Below are 11,122 nucleotides of genomic sequence, written 5' to 3' on the forward strand. Positions count from 1 at the left end.
ATAACCCTTACTCTTCCCTCTTCTATCAAGGAAGTCATTTTTTATATCTTAATGCATGTCCTGAAGACCTGTCTCTTCTTCTTGCTACTGTTCTCCACCTTTTTTCTTTTGCACACCGATTCTACAGAGAACCTCTGCTGAATCAGTCCTTAGGTGGATAATTTTCTTTAAGAATTTTTTCGGATCTTTCCAGAAGCTATTTCGCCTCATCTTCCTTGCACTTTCATTCCAGAACGATTTGTATTGCTGTATTCTTGTCTGAACAGGTTTGTAATTCCTTCTTTCGTTGAACATTTGAAGTATCTCGTATTTCACCAAGTGTCCCTTCTCCATTCCCCTTCAACTGAACTGCCTAATGTACTTTACATCTTTATACATTGATTCTTCCTGACGATTCTCTTAAACTTCAAAATATTCATAATTATGATCTGAGATATCAGGTCCTGCCTACACCGTAGATTCCAATCTCTGATTGCCAAATATCTGTCTGACCATGAAGTAACCCAAACGTAATATTCCTCTTCTCTGGGACCTTCCTAGTATAGCTCCTCCGTTTGTGATTTTGGAACAATGTTTTGACTACTACTATATGAAGTTTATTCCAGAACTCAATTATTTCTGCTCCTCTCACATTTCTACAGCCAAGTCCATATTTTTCCCTAAACCTTCCTGCTGTTCATCTCATTACAATATTCCTCGCATTCCAATCCCCCGTGTTTGTTAAATTATCATTTCCTTTACGTACTGAATTACTCAATCGCCGGCCAGAGTGGCCGTGCGGTTCTAGGCGCTGTAGTCTGGAACCGAGCGACCGCTACAGTAGCAGGTTCGGATCCTGCCTCGGGCATGGCTGTGTGTGATGTCCTTAGGTTAGTTCGGTTTAATTAGTTCCAAGTTCTAGGCGACTGATGACCTCAGAAGTTAAGTCGCATAGTGCTCAGAGCCATATTAATTACCCAGTCAATATCCTCATATCCTTTTTTCTATCTCATCATCCTCTGCGTGCTACGTCGACATGTATACTTGAAGTATCGTTGTTGGAGTCTACTTGCTGTCAAATGTGATGAAAAATACCCTATCACTGTATTGTCACACAGTCTCTCTGCCGCACTCTCCCAATCATAGTGGTTAAAACTCTCGTTACACAATTTTCTGCTGCTGTTGATATGACCCCACACTTATGTGACTAGAAATCTTTATCTTCTTCTCATTTCACTTCACCCGCCACCCACTATATGTAGACTGAGTCTTTGCATTCCGCTTACCAGATATTCAATTTTCCCAATACTTTCGGAAACCTGACATTCTACGCTCCGACACGTCAAATGTTCCGATTCGTTGCTTATTTCATCTCTTTTCCAAGGTCATCTTCCCCTGGGGATCCGAATGGGAGACTAATCTGGAATACTTCGCCAACGCAGAGACAATAATGGCTATATTTTAATTGCAGATCACATGTCCAGCAAATAAACATAATGACTCTTTACTGCGGTGGTTGTCATTGCCTTCTGCATCCTCATGCCGGTGATCATTGCTTATTCTTTGTCCGACCCCGGTAGCTATATTGTCAGCGTGACGGATTGCCAATTCTCATGGACCGGGTTTGATTCCCGGCTGGCTCGGGGACTTTGCTCAGCCCAGGGACTGGATGTTGTCCTCATCTTCATCCTGTCATCCTCATCAACTGCAGGTCGACGAAGTGGCGTCAAATTAGCTGACCGTCACACGGCGAACGGTGTGCCCGACAGTGGGCCCTAGCCATACGATTAAATATTAAAAAACTGCTTATTCCTCTGCCATTTTGGTGCAGCTTCACCCCAAGTCGAGGAGGTTGACCTGTGCCTCTGTCCGCTTCTCCGCCTCTGGTCCAGTAGGAGGTTCGAGTCCTCCCTCGGGCAGGGGTGTGAGTGTTTGTCCTTAGGATAATTTAGGTTAGGTTGTGTGTAAGCTTAGGGACTGATGACCTCAGCGGGTAAGTCCCATAAGATTTCACACACACATTCTCGGCCCTTTCTGACATTGCTGTAGGCAAAAAGAGGATGATACCTTTTAACGTGACTCTTCGGCCGCTATTGTGGATTATTTTCATTCAAAATTTATTAACTGATTGGGCTCAAACACGTTGCATAAAATGTTTTTGTAATCATGAACGTTAGCCCACGACCGGTTTCGACTTGTTACATTAGAATTAAGAATGTGATTTTACGTTCACACGTAAGTAATTTAGCAATTATGACTAACGCAATATTAATGTAGTGCAAATATCTTGCCATTTTCTCAGACAAACAAGTATTGGATAAGGTAGTGCTGCGAGACAATAGAAATTAACTAGCAACCGCTTTTTCCGCGCTTCACTAGATGCAACACGTCATCAGTTATTAGTATGTTCCCTGTTTTACAATTTTCATGCCTTGGAAATGTTGTCTCTGGTCAATAACCCACTTCCTTTGATTAGTTTATCAACTACCTATAATTCCAAGCCAAAGGCTGAAAATCATCAGTCTAGGTGATGCAAGTCGCTGTCCCCTCCAATCCCCTCCACGACAAGAGAAATGGAAATATGAAGTAACTAATAATAATAGCAATAGTATCAACGTAATTCCGTGACATTCAGTACGCAGTTCAACGCCATCTGTCGTGTGACTGCGTAAGCGTACTATTCAAGTGCATCTGTCGCCGCTTCGACGCGATGTAAAGGCTCTACTTTACGTAGCAGATATTTTATTCTAATTCACGACCAAGGCCGCTGAACGCTCGATAACGTTACAGAGAACTGTCTGTAATCCGGCTTGAACGTATCGATGGAAGCTTCTTACTCAAAAGTTCTTCACCCAAGTCAGAGAGTACTATAAATATTGCTGGTGGGACCTGTGCTGACGGAAGGTCCGAGGTCGCGTACGATAAGAAAATAGGAATCAACCAGGAACGGTGACAGCACAGCAGTAGACGAACTGTTTACAGTTCGTCAGTAAAAAACCCGTATGCGACGACTATGACCTTCCTTTTGTATCGAGACTACAAATAATTATATGCGTTAACACACAGGATTTTCTACGTTAACACATAGTAAAGTATGATAACAGCCCTCATTGCATGTATCATTCACGTTTATCCGAAATTAATGGCGAAATTAAATTATGAATGGAACGATATTACAAGATGTAGTTCATACACTGTATATTATTTTCATTATGTAAATTATTACTTATTTTTTCCTATAACATGCTCATTACTTTTTGTGTAAATTACCTATAACATGAAATAAAAATGCCTGTCTTGAAAATACAAATCTACGTTAACTTTCAATAGCTTCCATTTCAAAGTGTTTTAACTTGTGTCTGGAGTTTGATAATATTTCTTCTTAATTTGATTTCGCCTTCTAATTATTGGTGTGCAATAGAGTGATGTCGTAATGATAGACTGTTAAACATTATACTGACAAAATTGCCTCGATTGCAATACTTTTAACTGTGAATAGAATATTTGTTCCTAGTTGGATGACCATGGTGTACCTTGGAACAGTTTTTCACATTTGGAGATACCTAACATTTCCAGAGTGATCTTTGTAGTTTCAGAAAAATACTGCAGCACTCGTAAAGTGAATCCTGTTATTTCAAAACGTAATAAGAAAATGTATTAAACTTTTTTGAGACGAAAGTCTCCAGGTACAACACTGTCCCCCATTATTGCCCCCTTTTAAGACAATTGTTTTAGGAGAATTTTACTAAATAGTAGTTATATAAATGGCATCACCGCTAAATTATCAATTCACCTTCATAACCTGCGACCACTTACACTCCGCAACCTATTTTGCTGCTAATGCCAATGTCTTCGCACTAACAGTAATCAGTTCACATGATAAATAATCGTGGGACACCAGCAAAAGGGTTGAGACATTCTGCATAACGCGTTTCAAATTTTAATCATTACTCTTTGTGACGGAGTCAAACTAAATGATGGCACTGGCAACGAAACTAGCTCCGGCGTCCAAGCCTCAATGCAAATTGCTAGCGGTGACGCGCCGTGTCAAGCGTCCAAATACTGGGCTCGGTGGAATGACAAGTGTCTCTCTCATTGGAAACGTTTCACCGAACGTTATGCTTTTATGTCAGTTAACAGCTCAGGGCATCAAAACCTGTCTGTCCACTACAATAATTCCGTTGTGAGACGGTACGTGTTTTTGATGTTGCCAGTCAAACAGACAGAACTTGTGTGCCCCGTCTCCTGAAGGATCTGATTGGAACATAAAATCTGCATGCGAACGGCGCAGCCACCGACACGTTTAGCGTATGCGAGCGGACGGATGCCGATGGGGAAGAGTGCTGATTAAAGCGAGTCCCGCCCCCCGCAGGATTTGACGAGTAAGCCGACGCCCCTTCCCTCACTGCGCTACGCTTAACACTAAATTCCACAGCGCACTCTTTCTCCCTTTTTTTTAAGTGAGCACGTGTGTGGCTTTCCGGGTACGCAGATTTCGGTGGTGTATAACGTTCGAGAGGATAAAAATTCACTACCGCATTGGAAAAAGGCTCATAACGTACGTTTCGTCAGGGAGCAGAGAAGAGTACCTACAGAACACCGCCACAGTGAAGCAATGAATCCGATCACTTTTTTTTTTTTTCTCCCTCGCGATACTTGTGTCGTGTGAGTGAATGAAATTGGCTCTTTTGGGAAATGATGCATGTCTGTACCTACCTTACTGAAGCTACAATCGCCTACTGCCACTTTTCCGTGTTTGCGAAGAGTCTAGAGATACAAATTTTTCAGAATTCTGTCTTGTACATGAGAACTCTCTGTACCCAACGGGAGTGAAGCGAAAAATGTGAAAATCATCGTAAATAATTACAACCGAAATTAAACAAAGAAAGGTATAATATATGACGAAATACATCACATTCTGTCAAGGCCAAAATACATATAGAAGCAGGGCAGCCTGTAAAACACCATGTTGAAAATTAATAGGTTCGGAATTAAAATTAGGCATATCGAGGATGACAAACACACGTTTTTGTAAAGAAAAAACACGGAAAAATATTATGTTTCGCGAAAGGTACAGTTATAAAAAATTTAAAATGTCGTTATCTACATATGCTATTTTTAGGATTACGTACACCAATCGGTAAAAACGGAATGCTTATAGCATAACTTTTTGTCCGTCTGTACGTCTGACTGGTCAGATCGCTTTTTCTCAAGAACGGGTAGAAGTATCACATTGAAATATATGTCACATACGAAGGCCTCCAGTCTCTTCGCTACGGAAAAAGTGTATGTTTCGAAGTCAGCGCAATCAAAAGATACGATCATTTATGACACATATTCCAGTACTCGAAAAATCACTCACCAAAGCCTGTATGATACTCCCCTTTGTCCTAAGACATTGAAATTTCACAAGAAGTAAAGTTTCACACTACAAGCAAAGAAAAAAATCCGAGAACTGTTAATTTGCAGTTATAACACATAATTTTTTTCCATTCGTTGTTCGTCTGTCTGTGCGTTTTTTAAGGCACCTTTTGCTCAAGAAAGGGTGTGGGTATCCAGTTTAAATTTACGTCACATACTAAGGTCTTTGACCACTGACGGTGGAAAACATTTATGATTCTAAGTGAGTGAAATCAAAAGTTGAAGCCATTAGCGTGAAATATTTGGTACTCGTAAACTCAGTGATCAAAACCTATAAATGAACTATCTATATGCATGCTGGTCTATTGGTAAAGAAATAACGCATAGTTAGGATTCCGTGTTAAACTGTAGGTCGGGTTTGAGCAGCAGGTTAATTCGAGAAAGTTTGGGTCCCATGAGGAGCTGAAGTGCTGTCCAATGGAAACACATGCACCAGCCCATTGAGATACATTAAATTATTGTTACTATCTACGATCACGTTCAGGAAAAACGGAACACCTTGAACGACTTAGGATAGGACGTTCATGTTCACAGGATGAGTACGTTAGTACTTTCTGCAGAAATCATTAACATTTGAACCATGTCAGCTTGCGGGTTCAAGGTCAATATAGGTATCGCGTCGCAACACGACCTACCGGTAAAACGTCTTGCTATACACCGAACGCAACGGATCAGTGTGACTTGAGCAGACGTGCAGTATGCCCCGCAGGCGTATGAGCGAACCGTACCGTCAGATGAGGGAGTTTGACAGAGGGCGCGGGGTTATTAGAATGAGCGAATGTGTTGTATCAATTACCCAATCGAAAACGTGTAGGATATGGTGAAACGACTGGTGCAGAACTGTGACCCAGTGCTAACCACCACAGATGAACTTTGGAACCAGATGAATTCAGCAAGGGTGGCTATATGACAGGACGCCATTGCACCTTACACACGTCCATGACATCACACATAGAACAATTTATCAGGGTCCATGTTGGATCCTGTGCCTACTAGGCAACGGGACACAAGCTGAACCGAGCTGACTGAAATCTTAATCGTTTCTGCAGAACATACTAACGCACATTCACGTGAATATGTACGTTCCATCCCTAGTCGTTCAAGGTGTTCTCTTTTCTCTGAACATGTGTGTACAGACATTACGCAATCTCAGGACGCAAGTTCTTCTAGCACTTCCCACTTACCATGGTAGAGTGTTCAGTGAATCTAACGAGTTTACAATAACAGTATTTTTAAACACATAAATTATATGTTCCAGAGGCTCCATGTAACATAATGAATATAGTCTGAATCAATTAATTAAAATTTACATCAATACGAGGATACGAATCTGGCTCTCCTGCTTACTATGCAGACCCTCTTTTTTATTTTTATTTGTATTTTTTAATGTTTTTTGAACAGTAGCTCATTATTTTTGCCATTTATTTCAGTACACAAAATATAAATACATAACAATTACATCAAACAAGGCACACATTAAACAGAGTAAAAAGTTTTAACAGTATTGGTCACTGAAGCAACTGCCCAAAGAGTTATGCTTGTGTGCAGGCACAAAGAAGTTCGAATTTTACTGCTCATAATAGAGTAGAACTGCAAGTACACTCCACTACAATACATTACTGACACTAGATGAATTATTAGCGTAAATACTGAATGTCTAAGGTGGTAACTCCAATCTGTTACTTATCAATAACCTTTCTAATTGAGCACCCCAAATACTATCTTACATTTCGTTTCAGTATACACTTTTCAACACAGTTTTCTATGGAGAATACATTTATTTAGAATCATTTTAGTTCCTTCAAAGGATGTTATTTCTTTCATTATATTCTAGACCAATTCTATGGGATTTTTGTTTCAGTAATATGGAAGTAATCATAGACTAGAAAAACTTCATTTTTCTTCCCCCCCCCCCCCTCCCCCCAACTACAACAACACCTTCTTTTGAAAATTTCCAACACAGTGATTTCAGTTAATCCTGTTTATTGTCATCTTTTATAGGAAAGGGGTCTTACTGATCATATGCCTCAACCATTTATTTTCTGTCTAATGCACTGACTGTCCATTTGCTGGTGATATTCATTCTTGCTTGATCATCCTAGATGCTGTGCCACCATCTGCTTCTGAATCTTCCTCTTGGTTGCATTCCATCCATTTCTCTAAAGAATGCTATATTAGGTAGCCTGTCCTCTGATAATTTTATTGCACGACGGCACAACACAACTTTCTCTTCTTCAGAATCTAAAGTTGTTATTTTTTCCTAGTTTAACATTCACAAATTATGACCAACACTGTAGTAGAATAATAAGTAGAAGAAAATTCTGAGTTAACTGTAAAATGTCCTTTTAGTAGCTGTTAAATGTGTAGCTATTTCTTCCTTAGGAAGAGTCCTCAACTATTTGCAGTTGTGCACTTTCTCGGAGATTAATCCATCTACAGCAAAAGGTACATCAATTTATTTTTCATGTTCACCCTTTAATTAAAGTCCTCGAACTACTACCAAAAATCACACATTAACTGCAATTTTCGAATGAAACTAACTTCATCTCTGCAATGCACCAAAGTAGCACTCCAAATGGTACCTCAGTTCACAGAAATTTCTGGAATTTTTTAGTTAAGCCAGCAAATTTTTACTATATGATCGGTATAAGTCTGAATCTTAGTTGTCTCTGTATGCCAATTTTTATGCCCATTTTCATTCTGCAACAGTATACACAGAAGTGCTGTCCATTGTTCATACCACGTTACAATTATTCAGAGGACAATGCTTTAATTGAAGATACAGATTGTAGTTTTCTTTTGATATAGATGATATCTATGTGGCACTATAAAATCAACTTCACTATCTTTTCTAATGCTGTCCAGCAATATCCTTCACAGTCTACTCATGTTTATGTAAAAATTAGCAGCCCCTTCCACAGTGTTTGGTAATGATGTGGTGAGAACTTTGCTGTCTGCTCTTTAAAGAATTTTAATACATTTTACATAATATTTATATTCAGAAGTCACATTTTCTGTGGTGTTTTCTTCACTGGCATCTCCAGTTTCGCCATTTATGTAACGGTTTTAGCAAACATTAGTGTATCATACTAGCCTCTGTAGCACATAGAACACTCAACCACAGTTTTTGAGATACGCTCCCTCCACCCGCAACCCAGTCTCTCCACACTCCTTCACCTCGTAAGTTCTTTGAAGCTTGCACGGTTAGTTCCAATAAATATTTGCTGGAAATGCTTCGTCAGACATGTTGAGCCACTTGTAATCAGTTGGAAATTATTCAGTCATCATCAGCTTCTGCAATAGGTGTACAAAAGTAGTCAATGAAACAAGTGTACGTATGCAGGAACGCCGGCCACGGTGGGCTAGCGGTTCTAGGCGCGCAGTCCGGAACCGTGCGACTGCTACGGTCGCAGGTTCGAATCCTGCCTCGGGCATGGATGTGTGTGATGTCCTTAGGTTAGTTAGGTTTAAGTAGTTCTAAGTTCTAGGGGACTAATGACCACAGCAGTTGAGTCCCATAGTGCTCAGAGCCATTTGAACCATTTTTGTATGCAGGAACCATATACTGCAAACAGAGGAGCCCACGATCATCTATTCGAATTGAGACTTTACGGGAGACAGTCAATGGTTTCAGCAGAGACTTGATGAAAGAATACCTGTATCTTGAAACAGTAGTTGTGGTGCAGTTGAAAGATTCAGTCATGTCACTATCCTTGGAAATGTCAACCTTTGTATCACCCGCATTACCAGCTGTAGCAAGACGGAAGTAGGAAGGATCAGGTGACAATAAAAGTTCAACAAATTCACTAGTCGAGTCCAATTCAGTTACAACATCTTTCATGTTATCAGCTCTAGCTATCACTTTGTTTAGTACATGTGCACTTTCAGTATCAAGATCCAACATTTCTTCTGGTTCCTGGGTACGAATACTACAATCTGTCACAACTCCATCCTCTTCTAATAGAAGAGTCAGAGGGAAACCGTATTTCCTATACGACATCTTCAAAGCTGTATTATGACTTCCAAATACATTAAGGCATTCAATTAGGATTTCTAGATTAATTTTCAATACGATTCGTTGTTCCGTCAACGTATATTCCTCGAATACTTCTGCCTGTATAAATGCGCTCAACTGGACACACTTGCTATCCTCGACGCTAACTTTGAGTCCTCTGTCAGTCATAAATATTATTGCATGATCTTTGAAATGGATGGCTCTCAGTAGCATTACGAGATTTTTCACGCTGTCTAGACGGGCTGTAAAAACAAAATCTTCATCAATTTCACCCTGCTGACTCTGCAAAGCCATTGACCCTCTAGCCACTGGACTACCGTAGCACGGCGATCGCCGTAGCTGCACGGATTACCCCAGTACATACATGTCCATCCCTACTACAAACTCCAGTTCACACCTCAGCCCATCTCGATGTTCCCTTTCTTATACATCAAGATGGTCTGAAGCGTAAATTGTAGTTTTTATCAGAGAGGGAGTAGTACTAGAGTACTCCATGGAGGTACAACAGCCGCAGCGCAGAGTGGAGCAATGGTTAGTGCATCTGCTTAGTGAGCAGGCGACTCGGGTTCGAATCCAGTCATTATTACAAATTCCAATTCATTGCTTCGGTCTGTATTCATTATCAATAATCATTTCAATATAAATTGCAATGCGTTTTACTTGTTTTTATTTCTTACATTTCTGACACAGGGAAATGGCGGCCAGTGACGGCTGTACTTTGCTCAGTATGAGTTTATGCCTGGGTAGTTGATGGCCATCCATCGCAACAAGAAGCTCCATGCTACACCACAAATCCTGAGGTAATTATGATTAATATTGAATTAAATATAAATGTTATGTATTGAAAGCCAGTCGCTTTGTCACAGGCTCCTTTCATACAACATACGACATCAAACCACGCATAAATCAACTGTCGGCTTATAAGCGATCAGTCTCTAGCAGTCCCTGTCCATGAGAGAGGCACAGCTTTGCCAGGCTGGAAAAACATGCATCACTTATATTAACACTAGAGCTTTGATTGACGCTGACTAATCACAAGAGTTTGGTACGCATTGTCGGTCGTCTCGCGCAGTCTGAAACGGTCCAGGGCGCCTTGACACGGTTCGCGCGGCCCCCCTCTCCCCCCCCCCCTTTCCCCCAGCGTCGGAGGTTCGTGTCCTCCCACGGGGATGTGTGTGTGTGTGTGTTGCCCTTAGCGTAAGTTAGTTTATATTAGATTAAGTAGCATGTAAGCCTATGGACCGATGACCTCAGCAGTTTGGTCCCATAGGAAATTACCACAAATTTCCAAAAATGCAAATGCACTTTCCTCTCATCTTTTGTCCTGGGCTGCACTCCAGAGCAGAAGTGTTTCAGATTCATGTCTTTTGTACTTGATGATGATGTATCCGACCAGCAAATAGCGAGCATTCAGGTTGTATTCACGTGACTGGTAACTATGAAGTTGTTGAGGTCATACGTCCGCCAACAGCAGGTAGTAATGATTGGACATGTTTATTTACCAGAGAGTAAAGCATGTTTATTGTGATGTAGATTGAAACAAAACATAAAATAAGTCACTTCTTGAATTACAACAATAACACATCTGAGAGATGAAGGCCATATAGATTGTCACTGAGTCTACGTTCATTATACACCCACTTTATAAAAGTCCCTCAGGGAGCATAATTGTATAAGTCCATAAAATTCTCCCCTGTGGGTTAGGCA

The 11,122-nt window shown here is 40.6% G+C and overlaps 1 protein-coding gene across 1 annotated transcript; it reads right to left on the bottom strand.

Moving 5' to 3' along the window:
- Window positions 1-8,629: 8,629 nt before the first annotated feature.
- Window positions 8,630-9,709, bottom strand: LOC126278558 (cell cycle checkpoint protein RAD1-like). Its single transcript, XM_049978748.1, has 2 exons — window positions 8,952-9,709; window positions 8,630-8,741 (listed from the first exon to the last, which is right to left on the bottom strand). Exons 1-2 carry the CDS (start codon window positions 9,707-9,709, stop codon window positions 8,678-8,680), a joined length of 822 nt encoding a protein of 273 aa, XP_049834705.1. The 3' UTR covers window positions 8,630-8,677.
- Window positions 9,710-11,122: the final 1,413 nt, after the last annotated feature.

The sequence above is a fragment of the Schistocerca gregaria genome, chromosome 6 (genome assembly GCF_023897955.1).
Source record: "Schistocerca gregaria isolate iqSchGreg1 chromosome 6, iqSchGreg1.2, whole genome shotgun sequence".
In the NCBI taxonomy this organism is placed as follows: domain Eukaryota; kingdom Metazoa; phylum Arthropoda; class Insecta; order Orthoptera; family Acrididae; genus Schistocerca; species Schistocerca gregaria.

What these genes read in the sequence shown, in the direction of transcription:
- LOC126278558 (XM_049978748.1), bottom strand. Translation starts at nt 9,709, where the DNA reads ATGGCTTTGCAGAGTCAGCAGGGTGAAATTGATGAAGATTTTGTTTTT. An exon ending in TTGCAGTATATGGTTCCTGC is followed by an intron (nt 8,742 to 8,951) that starts ATACAAAAATGG and finishes GCCGGCGTTCCT; the next exon opens with GCATACGTACACTTGTTTCA.